The sequence below is a fragment of the Aspergillus melleus genome, assembly GCF_016097325.1.
Source record: "Aspergillus melleus strain CBS 546.65 chromosome Unknown contig1, whole genome shotgun sequence".
Taxonomy (NCBI): domain Eukaryota; kingdom Fungi; phylum Ascomycota; class Eurotiomycetes; order Eurotiales; family Aspergillaceae; genus Aspergillus; species Aspergillus melleus.
The window spans coordinates 4,584,863-4,599,919 of NW_025763370.1; the positions used below are offsets into that span (position 1 = coordinate 4,584,863).

At 52.7% G+C, this 15,057-nt stretch overlaps 7 protein-coding genes across 7 annotated transcripts; 5 read left to right on the top strand and 2 right to left on the bottom strand.

The window, feature by feature from the left end:
- Positions 1-2,520: 2,520 nt before the first annotated feature.
- Positions 2,521-3,081, top strand: LDX57_001631 (uncharacterized protein; the record flags this gene model as incomplete). Its single annotated transcript, XM_046083280.1, has 1 exon — positions 2,521-3,081. One exon carries the CDS (start codon positions 2,521-2,523, stop codon positions 3,079-3,081), a length of 561 nt encoding a protein of 186 aa, XP_045939237.1.
- A 270-nt stretch (positions 3,082-3,351) lies between these two features.
- Positions 3,352-4,459, bottom strand: LDX57_001632 (uncharacterized protein; the record flags this gene model as incomplete). Its single annotated transcript, XM_046083281.1, has 3 exons — positions 3,352-3,794; positions 3,865-4,190; positions 4,314-4,459. 3 exons carry the CDS (start codon positions 4,457-4,459, stop codon positions 3,352-3,354), a joined length of 915 nt encoding a protein of 304 aa, XP_045939238.1.
- A 560-nt stretch (positions 4,460-5,019) lies between these two features.
- Positions 5,020-6,730, bottom strand: pex14 (putative peroxisomal membrane anchor protein (Pex14)). The gene is made up of 5 exons (XM_046083282.1): positions 6,559-6,730; positions 6,481-6,487; positions 6,152-6,410; positions 6,004-6,088; positions 5,020-5,948 (listed from the first exon to the last, which is right to left on the bottom strand). The coding sequence occupies exons 1-5, from the start codon at positions 6,586-6,588 to the stop codon at positions 5,181-5,183; spliced, it is 1,149 nt and encodes a 382-aa protein (XP_045939239.1). The 5' UTR covers positions 6,589-6,730; the 3' UTR covers positions 5,020-5,180.
- A 338-nt stretch (positions 6,731-7,068) lies between these two features.
- On the top strand, positions 7,069-9,405 carry NDC80 (kinetochore-associated Ndc80 complex subunit NDC80; the record flags this gene model as incomplete). Its single annotated transcript, XM_046083283.1, has 2 exons — positions 7,069-7,113; positions 7,240-9,405. The coding sequence occupies 2 exons, from the start codon at positions 7,069-7,071 to the stop codon at positions 9,403-9,405; spliced, it is 2,211 nt and encodes a 736-aa protein (XP_045939240.1).
- Positions 9,406-9,907: 502 nt separating this feature from the next.
- On the top strand, positions 9,908-10,264 carry LDX57_001635 (uncharacterized protein; the record flags this gene model as incomplete). Its single annotated transcript, XM_046083284.1, has 1 exon — positions 9,908-10,264. One exon carries the CDS (start codon positions 9,908-9,910, stop codon positions 10,262-10,264), a length of 357 nt encoding a protein of 118 aa, XP_045939241.1.
- Positions 10,265-10,795: 531 nt separating this feature from the next.
- On the top strand, positions 10,796-11,145 carry LDX57_001636 (uncharacterized protein; the record flags this gene model as incomplete). Its single annotated transcript, XM_046083285.1, has 2 exons — positions 10,796-10,888; positions 10,942-11,145. 2 exons carry the CDS (start codon positions 10,796-10,798, stop codon positions 11,143-11,145), a joined length of 297 nt encoding a protein of 98 aa, XP_045939242.1.
- A 524-nt stretch (positions 11,146-11,669) lies between these two features.
- Positions 11,670-14,993, top strand: LDX57_001637 (uncharacterized protein; the record flags this gene model as incomplete). The annotated part of the gene is made up of 1 exon (XM_046083286.1): positions 11,670-14,993. The coding sequence occupies one exon, from the start codon at positions 11,670-11,672 to the stop codon at positions 14,991-14,993; it is 3,324 nt and encodes a 1,107-aa protein (XP_045939243.1).
- Between the last annotated feature and the right edge of the window lie 64 nt (positions 14,994-15,057).

Below are 15,057 nucleotides of genomic sequence, written 5' to 3' on the forward strand. Positions count from 1 at the left end.
TGGCTTCCTTCTTCATTTATCCCTGTCAAAGGCCGCAACCATATCTCGTGATAGCATAGTGAGGCTTCTCCTGGTTTGGATTCAATGATGCTTGCTAACAAATCGATGATGAAAGGCTTATGATGTAAACTCGGGGTTCATCTGGTTCTCACTCTTCCTTGAGCTTTCGGGTCCTTGGGTCTCGTCATACTTTTCGCTTGCCGGATGTTCCATTATATACTGCGCCGGGGAGGTCTTCCTTCTCGCACTGGGGGCTTCGCCTTGGAGTTCGATAAACGATCTGTACACTACCATCACCACTATTGCCCGTGGAGTCCGCTTGACAATAATATCTTTTCTCGTTATTGTTTTGGTCGGATCGTTCCTACCCTCTAGGCGCTTGCATCGTGAAACGTCACCCTTGCTTAGCGACAACTACTCGCGCCGGAACAGCAACCCCAATGCACATGGAGACGCCCAATACGGTGCAATTTCCTGGAATCAGCCCTTTCATTCCCCGCAGGTGAATCATGTTAACAGTGGAACTGACTCGTATTTGCGAAAAACTGGCGTAAGCCCTATACTGCTCGGTGTGTTGATCACTGCTGACCATTGACGTCGGGTTAGTTTCTCGTGCCCTTCTTCTGGCCGCAAAACAAGCCTCTTTTACAATTGCTGTGTGGTATATTTGTCATTCTCATGGTAATAGAGAGGGCTTTGATCTTCTTTGTGCCCTTGAAACTCGGGCTCATGATTGATTCTCTTTCGATGAACCCCGGTAAGTCTTCCCCCCAAGCAACTGAGAATGATATCCCCGGTGAAGTCTGAGAATGCGAATTGATCCATGCTGATCACTATGACTTGATACAGGTACAATACCATACAGAGAGATAGTCGCATTCGCGGGTCTCTGGCTCCTCGAAACTAGTGGAGGTATCCCTCAGTTATGCCGATGCGTGTGGTCTCCTCTCGAGGAGCACTTTTGCTTCAGAATCGGAGCGACTACTTTTGACAAAGTCATGTCATTATCAGGCGACTTCCATGACAAAACAAATTCAGCAAGCCTTTGGGAGTCAGTCAGTCAGGTCGTAGGTGTTCGACATTTTGTTCGTTCATTTATCTTCCACGTCATTCCAACCCTCCTGGATGTCCTGGTAGCCTTTGCAGTACTCTATTGGATGTTTGGTATGTACATGGCGATGAACTTCAGCACAATTATCATTGCCGTCTTTTGGGTGTCAGGCAAGATGCTACCGAGACTTTTGAGCAGGCAGGAACACCTGATACGTGACATGGAAGCCGAACACAAATGTCTGTACGAGGCGACTTCCAACTGGCCGACGGTGGTATATTTCAACCGCATCCAGCACGAGAAGCTACGCTACCGCTCGGTCCTCGTAAATCTCATGTACTCGTCGATTGCGTTCTCTCTGGGTATTTGCCTAGATTCTTTTGCCCGGTCGTGCTTGTTGTACGCCAGCTCTACTGGACTATTTCTCCTTGCCGCATATCAGGTAGCCTGGGAGAACAAGCCTGTTGGGAGTTTCGTGACGTTGGTATTTTACTGGGCCCGACTTTCTAGCAATATTCAACTTCTCCCCAGCATCATCAGGGACTCAGCCCTAGGTGTTCTCAACGCAATGACTTAGCGGTGCGGTTGAGAGTTGAGCCAGCCATACGCGACCATAAGGACGCGAAGCCTCTGAGAGGGCATAGAGGGAATGTTGAGTTTCAAGATGTCAGCTTTGCCTACGATGGGGAAAACCGTGTGTTGAGTCACGTCAGCTTGGAGGCGCGAGTCGGCCAAACGATAGCTCTTGTTGGGCCATCAGGAAGCGGCAAATCAACTCTATCTAAGTTGCTTGTACGCATGTACGATCCACACCAGGGTATCATCACAATCGATGGACAAAACATTCGAGACGTGACGTTGGAGAGCTTACGCACCAGTATTGGTATCGTATCTCAGGAAACAATCATACTCCACGACACTGTCATGAATAACATAAGGTATGCCAACGCTCTCGCTAGCGAAGGGCAAGTATACGAAGCATGCAAAGAGGTGGGACTTCATGACCTCTTCAACTCGCTCCCCGAGGGATATCAAACATCTCTCGGGGGACATGGTGTCAAACTATCCTTCGGCGAGCAACAGCGTCTTGCAGTTGCCCGAGTGATAATCAAAAACCCAAAGATTGTATTTCTTGACGAAGCAGCAAACAGTCTGGACCGCCATGCTGAATCCCTTGTTCTACAAAGCCTCAAAAAGCTTTGCGCCGTGAAGATCACCTTCAAAGTCTCGTGAGTGTCATGAAGTAATTTCGTGCCCTGATTTTAGTAAATAACATTCGCGTTAGTAGTCGTCTTTCTGCAATAAGAGGGGCAGACAGAATCCTGGTTCTTCATCATGGTAGACTAATCGAGCAAGGAGACCATGCCTCTCTATTGTCAGCAAACGGATATTACGCCCGACTTTGGTCATCCCAAGTCAGGGCTAAGACTCCTACCTCAACCGTTCCAACCGATCCATCGATGTTGACTATGAACAAGTGGTTCTCAAATGAGCTTGGTGAGATGAAAGATATGCAGCATCGACAAGACCAGAAAAACATCCGTCTTGCTATGGGACCTCATGAAAGGCTCTTTACAGACTCATCGTCGCTACAGAGGACGATCTGGAAGCCCGATGCACCGGAGTTTATTCCGATTTCACATCGACCTTCTGCAGAAACAAGCGGAGACACACAATATCCTATTCTGGAGGATCAATACGCAGTAATTCCAGAGCAATTTCGGGAGCACAGTGAAGTTTGCAAGGAGAACCTGCAGCAGCCTATCCTCACACCGACAGCAATGGACACTTCGGTTTCTCCCGTAGATGGCAAAGTTACCTCCTACGAGACAACCGACGGGGAAGCAGGCGACAATATGGCCGTCCCTGTCCTGCAGCAGATAGACAATGGTGTTGTTTTGGCGTACCCGAAGAGGCCTCGAAAGAGGGCTAGGCGATCAAAGTACAGACCGGTTGTGCGCAGAAAGTTCACTGAGAGTGAACCTACTGATATGAATTTCGATCCTGGTCAGTACCAATTCTTGGCCTAGTCAAACGTTGATGGCCCGGGGGGCTCTCAGTGCTGCGACAAAATTGATCAGAAGAATGCAGCACCCCTTAGTTCCTCTACGGGTTTGTCTTTTCGGCTCTTACACGCTGCATTACACTCCAGGTTCCCCGTTGAATGAATTCCATGTCATTACAGATGTAGTCGGGGTATGTTTGCGGGAGGAAAAGAAGGGTACTCGCAGAAGGGGGTAAAACAGAGGGAATATTTAGGATTCAGTCGAAATATTTGCTAGGAGGATTGTGCGAGTCGTTTATCCAAACCTTTGCTTAGCCAGCGTTTTGAGCCACCCAATGGTTTCATCTTCCTTGCGTCGATATTGTTGTAATCTTTCCTCTCGCTCGGCTGCTCTCGCTCGCAATATCTCTTCCCTCCTAATTTCACGCTCATTCTTTTTACGTTGATCCCTCTCCTGCGCTTTCTTCATCGTTTCTAGATCATCAGCACCGGACCCCATCAGCTCTTCCTCGGGAGCAGCATCGGTAGGTGACCCCCCTCGCCGATTTTGTGCAAAATCTCGATTAGCAGCCGCTGTCTCTCTGCGTTTCTCCATGCGCCGCTCGTGTGTCCCGGGCTCTGCACGTGGAGCCACCTCGTCCTCCATCTGTCGCACTTCGGATTTATGCGACTGCATTTCTGCACGGCGATACTTTTGTGCATCTTGCCGGGCTGCAAGAGCATCTTCCACTGCCAATTCTAGCACATCGCAACATATTAGCAAACTGGCTTGAAATGATCAATGACCAAATAAGGATTAAAGAAATACCATTCCGCAAATCCAAGTCCTGCATTGTTGGGATCGCTGGTCCCAAATGCTGCTGTCCCGTCAACGTCACTCCGTATCTAGTTGGAAGACCGGGTCCGTAATCATCATCCTCATCTTCATCCTCCGCTGCGTCTCCCTGTTCTCTCGGATCCTTGAGATCGGCATTCGAGTTGTTTCCCGGAGCTTCATCGCGCGGGTTTTCATAGTCCGGTGATCCACGAAACTGTCCGGGCTTAGACGGCAAAGGGGGTTGAGATTCGGCTTCGCGACGTGCCTTCTCTAACGTAGACGGGTCATACCAGCCTTCTGCAAGAAGACCACGGTTCCTAGAGCACCAGCCATTAGTTCAATTTTCCCACCCATGTTGACCGAATTCAAATCCCTCGCTTCCCAGACATCCCTCCTCATAGAAAAAACAGAAAAAAGGAAAAAGCCAGCCAGCCTCTTACCATTTCCCCACAAAACTCTTCCACCGCCCCTTCACCTCCTCCTCACTCAGATCCTCAAGTATAATCCCCTTCTGAATATCCAAATACATAGCGAACATCGGCTCGTAGACGGGTAGGTCGCGTTTCGAGAGCTCGCGCGCCTGCATGGGCAGGATCACGGGCGCAGGAGGCGCAGGCGCAGGCGCATGCGATGACGAAGACGGCCGCTCGGAGCGTCGCGAGCGATGACCGTGCCCGTGGCCATGGTGACGACTGTGTCGATGGCTTCTGTGGTCGCGATCTCGATGAGAATGGCCATGGCTGTGGCTGTGGCTGTGGCTATCTCCGTGGTGACGGTGGTGTCTGCGATGTCTATCGGAGCGGTGATGTTTGTTGTCTGATCGATCGGGGGAGCGCGAGCGTGAGCGAGAACGAGATCGGGAATGGGACGTCGACCTTGGGTTGTGGCGGGGATGTCGATAGGAAGAGCGATCTGGTGATGGCATGTTGGTGGTGTTGCTAGTATTTTGTGTTATGGTTTATGGTCGATCGGGGAGGGAAACACGGCGGAGAAAGGAAGAGAAAAAATGACGTCGCGGAAGTACCAAAGGAAGCGATGCCAAGCCTTGCTCTCTCGGCGGTACCTCGATTCGATTCATGTGATTCCCGACCATCGCTTAATACGGAGTACTTTACAAGGATGAGCTACATAGGACCGTTCGGTATTCAGAAAGTTCTTTCTTGTAATCCTTATCCTAATTAGACCGTCGTCTCGGACTCCGTTGAAATCGTCATAAATACAGGGTAGTGAGAAGAAGACAACAGAAAGGAAACTTCTACATGCAATGGGCGTTGGAAGTGAAGTTATGGTGATGATTCGTGACCTCTTTAGCTAGCCGGAGCACTCTGCTGCTCACCGGTCGCGCTGCTAGAAGAATCTCCTGCATTGGTTGCAGGCGTGGCAGGAGTTGCGGGGGATGCGGTTTTGGAGCGGTTAGCGGCAGCCATCTGCCAGGCAGGAATAGAAGCCGATCGGTTAAACTGGGACAGAGGGTTGCCACCCGCGGAAGGAGTGGTTGGCGTAGAGGCAGCTGGTGCTGCTCCAGTCGAGTGCTGAGATTCCTGTGCAACTGGAATCGCGGAAGCACCGTTTGCAGTGGCAGGGGCGGCGGCAGCAGCCGGGGTCGTGGGAGTCGACTCCTCTGGGGGTCGAGAAGCACTAGGCAAAGATGTGCCGACAGACTTTCCGGTAACGGGGGAACTAGATCCAGCACCACCAAGTCGGTTGCCCAAAAGGACCTTCAAGCTCTTCACCTCGGTCCCGAGTTCCTTCAGACGGTTCTCGTTGCCTTCGCGGGCCCCTTCCATGGCCTTCGGGATGGCATCCTTCAAGGACTTGACTTCATCACTGATGCGACGAGTTTCGTCATCCCTCCGGCGCGAGGAGGTCTTCAGGTCTGCGACGAGGTTCTCCACCTCCCGCAATGCAGTATCCAGGCGCTCCGTACGGGTTTCCTCCGCCGACTTCAGGGCTGCAGTGTCGGTAGAGACTTGCTCAATCAAAGCGAATGCACGAGAGAACTGTTCGTCGATATTTTCCTTATCCTGCTCCAATTGTGGCGGGGTTGGCGGCGCGATTAACGGCGTGATGTAGCGCTATGTGCGAGTTAGCTTCAACCATCGAGCGAATCAATCGTAGGCGACTACTGACCTTCGCAACAGTGTACATTCCGTATCCCACACCACCCATCACCGTCGCCATGATGAACCAGTCTCGCCAGTCCCTTTTGGGAGGCCTGCGGTTCGGCGTTAGCTCGAGAGCCCTTATACTGTCGCATGGTGCAGATAGGGTTACTCACTCCGGAGGTGGTTGCCATTGGCCATACGGGGGATACCCATATCCTTGGGGAGGGGGAGGGGGCGGTCGATAGGCAGATTGAGGCGGAGGAGATTGATAACCAGTTGACGAGGAGGACGCGGTTACTGCTGCCACTGCCGAAGGATCTTCACCGGCGCGAGATAAGGCAATGTCAACCTCCTCTTTCGTTAGGTTCTTGGACTGAAGAAATGCGACTTTCTTCTCGACCGGCGACGATGCTACCGCCGGATCCTGCAGGACTGCGAAGACGTTAGAATCGGAATTGTTCCATCAACCATTAGTATAGTCAGGGGCGTCATCAACACGCACAAGTAACCTGGAGATGGAGGGCATTCGGTCAGCTCCGATTCCGGAAACAGTATAACCCCAGATAAGTGATCAACTTACAGCAGAGGAGATAAGCTCCTCACGAGCCATGATGCAGGGGTGAACAAGACTCTCTGTGTCAGATAGTTCACACTCGGGGGTGCTTTGATGGGGGAATTCCAATAGGGTCGAGAAGGAGAAGGAGGAGAAGGAGGAGGTCGGGGAGAGATAGAGAGAGAGGAGAGGCTCATCGGCAGCGAGCGATGGACCTCGGGAAGTCGCTGCTCGTAATTACGAACAGTACCTTACCGGACGGCGGAGGTTCCCCAGAGTCTCGTGATTCCCGACCGGGTGCCGCATTGTTCCGGAAGCTTCCACCGCCTGCTGCTTCCGGTCGAAGTGGCATGTCTTGTTTACATCCGCCGTCCGTCTTGTTGTGCTGCCCGTTTTTTCTCCGTCGGCCATTCTCTGCTCGCTGCTCTCTGCAGTCTCGTTCTTCGCACATTCTTGCTTGTCGCTTGGCTAACACCTTCGCAAAGCTCTTGAGTCAACGAATCTATTCTAAGCCGCAGTGGCGGCTATCTGTTCATCATGTCTCAGGACACAGGTTTATTCAGTATCAGGCGCCCCCGAGAAGTATGCAGCTCCCCCTCCCCCCTCTCATCCCTCATTCAAGCGACAGCCAATAGATCCTTTGGCGTTTTTATTGCGCGGTCAGGAATGAAAATGGGGTAACTTCAACTAACGTACTCAATAACACAGACTCTAGGAAGTGTCCAGAATTACTCCGCTCTTCCTCAACCGTCGTCGGCCATGAAACGCACCAGTTCTATCGGCGCCTTAAACCCCCCGTACACTGGGCAGCACACGCGCATGTCGCTGATGAACTCTGCTACTCGCCCGCAGCAACCTAATTTCAAGCGCTCTTCGTCCGGAGGATTTGGCGCTGATGCCGGTCTCTCGTCCGTCAGGCGCTCCGTCTCCAGCAATATCTTCCAAGGAGCCAGCGCCGGCCGACAAAGCTACGCCCCTGCCCCCATGTCATCCAATCCATCATCGCAAAGCCTGCAACGAAGGAGCAGCGTCTTCTCGCGTCCGTCTGTCGGGGGCGCAATGGGCTCCCAATCCTTTTTCACCCAAGTCCCCTCTGCTGCTGGTGTGCCCAGGGATCCACGACCTCTCAGGGACAGATCATTCCAAGCGCGGATTGGACAGGAGCTGTTGGAATATTTGACCCATAACAACTTTGAGCTGGAAATGAAGCATTCCCTAGGCCAAAACACCCTCCGGTCCCCCACTCAGAAGGATTTCAACTATATCTTCCAGTGGCTTTATCATCGCATCGATCCCGGGTACCGGTTCCAGAAAAGTATGGATTCTGAGGTCCCGCCTATCCTCAAGCAGCTGCGCTATCCCTACGAAAAAGGCATCACGAAGTCCCAGATTGCGGCCGTGGGAGGTCAGAATTGGCCTACCTTCCTCGGTATGCTGCATTGGTTGATGCAGGTGGCACAGATGATGCAGCGGTTTGACTCCGGGGAATACGATGAGGCATGTGCAGAGATGGGAGTGGATGTCTCTGGGGACCGCATCATCTTCCGTTTTCTCACGGGCGCTTACACTGATTGGTTGCAAGGTGGAGAGGACGAAGATGACGAGACAGCCGAAAAGCGACTTGAACCCCACGTCGAGATTATGGCGCAGGAGTTTGAAAGGGGGAATGAGAAATACGTGCAGGAGATGCAAGTCCTCGAGGCGGAGAATCGGTCCCTGCGTGATCAGATCGAGGAGATGGAAAAGAACGCGCCTGACATGGCTAAACTCGACAAGCATTTTCGGATCTTGGAGGATGACAAGCGAAAGTTTGAGGATTACAACCAGAACGTTCAGGGCAAGATTGAGAAGTACGAGACTCGCATCAAATTCCTGGATGACGAGCTCAAGAAGACCGAGACGGAACTACTTGCGGCCGAGGAGGAACGTTCAGGCCTCCAAGCGAGTGTCGACAGACAGGGAATCACCATCCAGGACATTGATCGTATGAATACTGAGCGCGAGCGACTGCAGAAGAGCCTTGACGACACGGTCAGCCGTCTTGAGGAAACCCACGCACGCGTCATGGCGAAGGAGGGGGACGCGAGCAAGAAGCTCGAGGACCTGGAGGAGATTGTCAAGGCTTACAATACGCTGGGCTACCAGACCAGTCTCATTCCCATGTCCGCGGTCAATGCCAAAGGACAGGACTACGAACTTAGTCTCAACGTCAACGAAAGTAACTTCTCTACCTCGCAGATCGGCGGGGCGCCCAACCGGATTTCGCCCGAGGGAGACAGACTCCTTGCAGAACCATTCACGGGCTATCACCCGGCACACCTCCTCAACCTCGACCTACGGGGCTCGGTCCGCAGCAGCCTCCAGACGCTCAGAAAGGAGATCAACGAGCGGCGCAAGAACGCCATCGACGCCGATCTGGACCGACGCAACCTCCTGGACAACATCAAGGAGGCCATGGATGAAAAGCGAAGCGAGGTCGAGGCCTTGGAGCATAAGCGACGCGCAGCCGAAGAGGAATTTGAGCGCACCAAGGAGATTACCACCACGCAGAAATTAGCCTCGGACGCCCAGATCGAGAAAATGGAGAAGGAATTGGCCAAAATGCGGGCAACGCTAAGCGAGAGCGTTCAATTGATGGAGCAGCGCGAGATGAACACCAACATCGAATATGAACAGCTCACTCTACGAGCCAACGCATTACGGGAGGAGCTGCATACGAACGTAGAAAGCATGCTGAACGACGTGATCCGATTCAAGGTTCATATTCAAAAAGGTCTCGAGGATTACGAAAGTTTCGTGGTGGACGAAGTCGAGCAGGAGCTTGGTGGTGACATGCCGATGGAGGACGATGATCAGTTCATCGAGGAGCAGTGAGGTTACATGCGCGCGACACACTCGTATCATGATTGACGATCACCGTGGGGAGTTCAGGCCAAATTCCTATTCTGTTGGGTTTTGATTGATTTTCTCTTTTCTTCCTTTTGTTTGGCTTGGTTGGGGATACGTGTAGCGATACAGCTGTTTTGCCTTTTTACGGGTTTGCCGTGATTGATACCTTTTGGGCTTCTTTGTTTATGATCTCGATTGTTTATTGGTGGCCAGTGTCCGACTGTCTTGTACATAGAATCCCCGGGCTCAATAATTAGTTTTTTTTTGGCTTTGCCTCTTGGTCTCTCCATCCCCTTTTGGATATTCGTCCACCATCGTGTACCAAAAGCATTGGTGCGTCGCTGACAGCCAGGAACATGGCCCGTTCTGGCTCTCCAGGCGCTGTTTCAGCTATTGACACTAGATCCAAGCCTCCAGTCCAGATTGGCCCACCGAGGCGCGCCGTGATGAGGATGTGACAGGTTACCAGCCGCTGATTGGAGTAAGAATGATCGGGGAGGCTGATCGTCGCCGTTATCTCGGGTGTCCCTGCTTTCCGTCCGACGGCCCAAGTTCCTGTCGACCTTTTTCCATCTCTCATGAGTTGACGCCGACCATCCTGATCGGCAACGCACACGGGATGATGCCAGTCGCAACAAAGATGGGTCTACCCGGCGGCCCTATCACGCCAGCCGCATCCAATGCTCTCTCACATGTTCCTGCGATTGAAGCCGTCCGACGGGGATCTTCATCCACCTGCCGCCCTTGGCTCGTCGGACGTCTCTCTGTTGACACTTCTACATTGACTGGTCGCCCCGATCGACTGTCTATCATGGCTTATTCTGGCCCGGCGGCTGGGGTTTGAAGGCACCCTCCATCCACCTATTATTGATTGCCGATGTTGCACTATCAAACGCCAGGGATCGGTCATGCCCGACTCGTCATCAAGGTCTGGAGGTCTTACCTGGTTTTCGATGAATTTTATTCATTTATTCATCTTCCTTTCACCAATCTTCGCCCAATTGGGACCGGAGCGCTTCAGGTCAGTCCCGATTGGGAGGCGTGAAAAACGGATCCGTCCATCACACACAGATAGGAATGTTTTGCAACTGGTTGCCTAATGGAGGTGTCGTCCTGTTGATCCAGATCGTCCTCTGGATTCAACGCATGTCGGACTCACGCGAGAGGAGGGGCAAAGGACGTGCGGTAAATGTAACACAGGTTGTCTCGCATGGCTATATAAACACCTTCTCCATGGCACATTCTGATCCTGAATCTATCTTTACCTCTGCATCTTAATCTCTCCTCCTCAAGGGTGCTGTGCACAGTTCTTTCTTTCATTTGCAACGTCAAATCCATCTTTTTTTTTTTCGAGTCCCAGCCCATACCCACCATAATGAAGGTGTTTACCATCCTCGGAGCGGCAGCGGCTCTCCTCGTTGCCCCAGCTGTGGCTCAGAACAATGGTGCATTCCATATCCTGCCTGTGGTTAGTAGCACCTAATCCTCGAATCAGCATCTCCGGCTGATCATATCCTCCAGGAGTCGAGCACCCCGATTCCGTCTCCTACGGGGCCTCCTTCGTCGACCCCGTGGCCCCCCGGTGTGCCTCGTCCTACGGGCAGCTACCCTCCCAGCTCGAGCTCCATTCCCTGGCCAACTCCCACTCCTCCTTCCGGTGGTCCTCCGCATGGAAGCCCTAACTTCCCGATCAAGCGCGTTCATGCTCGTCAGCTCCGTGCGTAAAATGAGGTTGTGATATTCGCCATTTTCCAGGATGGCCCTGGTGGTTAGAAATGGGTACTAGATAGCTGCTGGATCAGTCGTTCATTTGAGGTGACCGGGTCACCATGTATGTATGCTAGCAGCTCAATGATAAGGGGTTAAACTTGACTCGAGAGTTGTACTCTGAGTAGTGAGTACTCCGTAGAAGTAGATAAGATGGATCACGTGCTCTCCCGTCCCTGCGTGGAAACCCGCGCCCGCTGATTGGCAGGGATCGTGCCGGCTGACTCATCCCGCGCGGCGATGCGAAAGAGGAAAGCGGCGAAGAAAGAAAAAAAATAACAAGTGCACCTGCAGACTTTCTGACCTCTCCACTGTTCGCGCTGGCCTTCAACGGCTCTCGACTTTCTTTTCACTGCTTCCCCGAGAAATGCGTTATCGATCGAGGAATTAGATATGCGCCTCAGACCATTCTTCCGCCGGTCACATCGAGATTTGGATTTCCTCCGCCTACAGGTCGCTCCCGCTAGATCCACCGTCGTGTCATGAAAAGGTGCCTGTATCCAGCTCGTCTCTTACGTCCCTCGGTCTTGTCTCTCTCGCGTCGCGTATTCGGTGCTTCGCTGCACTCGGGGCTCCGGATCTGGAGACCCTCTCTGGGAAGGCGACAATGGGGTCGCCAGTATTCCGTCGGCTCTCCGCCACCTCCATTTGATCGCCGGTTACTCGAATTATATTCCTCGTCGGATAAGAGAAAATCCCCCCTTCCCTGGCAGCAGCGAGGTGACCTGGAGGCCTGGGTGACGTTGCTGGAGCGATATATACCGCCCTCGTTACGGAAATGCTCGCAAGACGCCGACACCTATAATGCACCGACGGCCACAGCAACCGCTTCGACCCCCGAGTCGTTTGCGCAAACCATCGAGTTGAATATCTTGTTGTACTACGCAAGGGATCTAGCAGACCTAGACCTCTTGGCTCATTTGGGGTACCGGCTGAACAACTGGCCTGCGGTGCATCACTTACTGGGTCGACTGCTCGATGCTGCGGATACACTCAATTCGGTTGCGGTTCCCCATCGAGGCCTCTTTGATTACAGCTGGAGTCGTGGTACTAATTTATCGCTGGATCAGCTTACTGATCAAAGTGCAGACTCGGCTCCGCAGATCGACTCGTTATCTGAGCCCTCGCAGGTCTCCGAATGGACAACCTTGGACGGTTTGACCGAAAGACCATACGCAGATGATCATTCGAACCGGATAATGGCGGAAGTGTGGCAAAGCTTGGGCTCTATTGTACTGAATTCAGCCGACGCTTCGCCAAATGAGTCGAAATCGGCGATGTCTTGCGTGTTCCAAACACTTGCACGTCTGCACCATTCTGGAGCCGTCGCTGATCGAGTGTACAAACATGTTCCTCCCTCTTTTCACCAGACTGTCTTTCGACCGCCCGGAATGCACCTCCTCTCGACCCACATCATGAACGTTCTGTCGGATGCGGCTTGGCTGATGCACGAGGCAGAGGTGGCAGCTCGGGCTGCCGCCGCTGGCGAGGATTCTCCGTACCTTCCCTTCAAGATGGGTATTCGCGAACTTGGACCTGAGATCTGGTTGGAATTTATTCTGTGGTGTTGCGTCGAACATGGACATATCAAAGAAGGAGTGTGGCTCGTCAACCAAATGAAACAACGCACAGGGGACCTGGCGTGGAAGTTTGAAAGCTGGAGACCCCTTCTCCAGCGCCCGGAATCGGTATGGAAGACTTCTATCGACCAGGAAGAGTCATGGCGCCATTCCCCAGTTGAGGAGCGCACGCCGTCGCTACGGAAGCGTGTTGTTCCTCCGCCTTTCAACGGCCTGGGCAAGCGAACGGTCAGCCTTGAGGTAGCCACGGCATTGCTTGATAATGTGCCCAATCAAGTCTATCGCGGTCTAGGCTTCCGAGGCATCTCAACAAAGATGCTTCTAGACCAGGCCTCTTCCCTCAGTATGACGATGGCCTCAGCAACGACGGCCGGAGATCCCCTGCCAACCAACATGGAATCCAACCGGTTTGTTGTTCGTGTTATTGAATCCGGAGGCTTCAACCAGGAGGTTGACCCAGGCGCTTTTGAGAACCTTCTCCGTATCACCCCCCATGTGGTACCGCCATGGAATCTCGACCTTGAGACCGTTGACGTGGAGGAATTGGAGTTGCTGGAGCCATCACAAATTTACGACGAGAGCTGGGCTATGGCCGGACTCATCGAGTACAACATCAGGTCTTATACTTCACGGGGATTATGTGCAGACGCCATTAATGCGATCGAATGGCTCCAGAGGGTGATTGATGCCAGCAAGATGTACCGCATTGACGAGTTCTTCTCGCAGGACAACTCCCCAGATCCCGAGAATGTCCCCGTCCTGAACTTCAGCGAGCTTGTTTCTCTTCTACCACTTGACACGTCAATGCCACAACTCTCGGTCCTCACTCTGGCGCAGCTTCTTGATGTGGCTACGACCTCGCGTGCATTTAGCTTTGGGGAATGGCTCCTTTTGTCGGATGATCTTGATGGTCCTCCAATTCCTCAGAAGTTATATGGCAACCAAGCTCTAGCGCCGTCCATCATTCGGTTCGCCGCTGTCACCAAAAACACCCAATTGTGCGACCTCGTGGTGCAGTCCCTCTCGCAACCCCTGTCCACAAACACAGTGCGAGCTCTGCTGAATTTCCGGATGGCGATGGGCCACTGGGACTCTGTGGTCTTCATGCTAGAGTATCTCCGTGACTTCCGATTTAAGTCTTGGGGCCACAGCAATGTAACTGCACTCGCCGCTGAAATCGTCAGGTTAGATCATGTTAGTCAGCAGCAACAATCATCCGAGCCTTCAGAAAAGGAACGTCATGGAACGAATCTCGCTCAAGCAAAATCCATCCTCCTCCGGATCCTTAATGGTGAATTCAATGAATTGTCCCGTGAAGTCAGATCTAGGAATCAGCGCAAGTTCCTCTTTATGCTCCATCGAGTCTTCCTCTCCATTCCCGGCGCTCTCCACGACGTCGCCGCCGATGCCACCCTTCAATACACACCGACTGCACGCTCTAAAATTCCCTACATCCCCTCCGCTGCCTTCCTTCCCCTCCTCTCCGCTCTTGTTGATACCCAGGGCAGCGCAGCTGGCCAACGCATGTGGCAGCAGTGGTGCCTCGACATCCGATCACCCACCAACCGCCGTCTCCACGAAGGCGGCATTTTCCGCTTCTACTCGCGCGAAGAACGCAACTTCGCCAATGTCCCACACTTCGACTCGGCCTCTGTACAAAAAGCCCAACAGAAGGCGACCATCCCGAACCCGAACACAGTGCGGGTCATCGCCCAGGCTGCCGTCAAGGAACACAACGACTTTGAATCTACTCGTGTCATCGAGTCGGAACAGAACAATGCCTCCTCATCATCTTCGCAGGCTGTATCTACACCCTCAAAAGCAAACCCCGCGACCCCTGTTCTCGAATTTTGCGCCCAGCAATTCAAATCCTTGGGTCTACGCCGCCGCGCAATCAACCGTGAGGTCGGCGGCCTGGTGCACCGGAGAAGCAAAGAACTGCGCAAACAGCGCAAACTTCGCGAACGGTTTGAACAGTCTGAACTGGTTGACCCGTTTGATCAGTTAGACCTGTTTGATCAGTTTGAACAGTTGGACCAGTTAGAGCAGTTAGATCTGTTAGACCAGTCTGGACAACAGAGCAAAGAGCCCGAACAGCCCGAGCAGCGCAAAAAGCGCAAACAAAGCGTAGAGCGCAAGCAACGCAAAAAGCACAACCAGCGCGCAAAGCGCAGACAGCTCCAACAAATGGAGAGATCGGCTGCTGCTACTCCGACTACTGGCTAAGCCCATCCTTTCTATCTCCTTTTTCAAGGGCCTTGTGTGCCTTGCATATATGTACATTATCTCA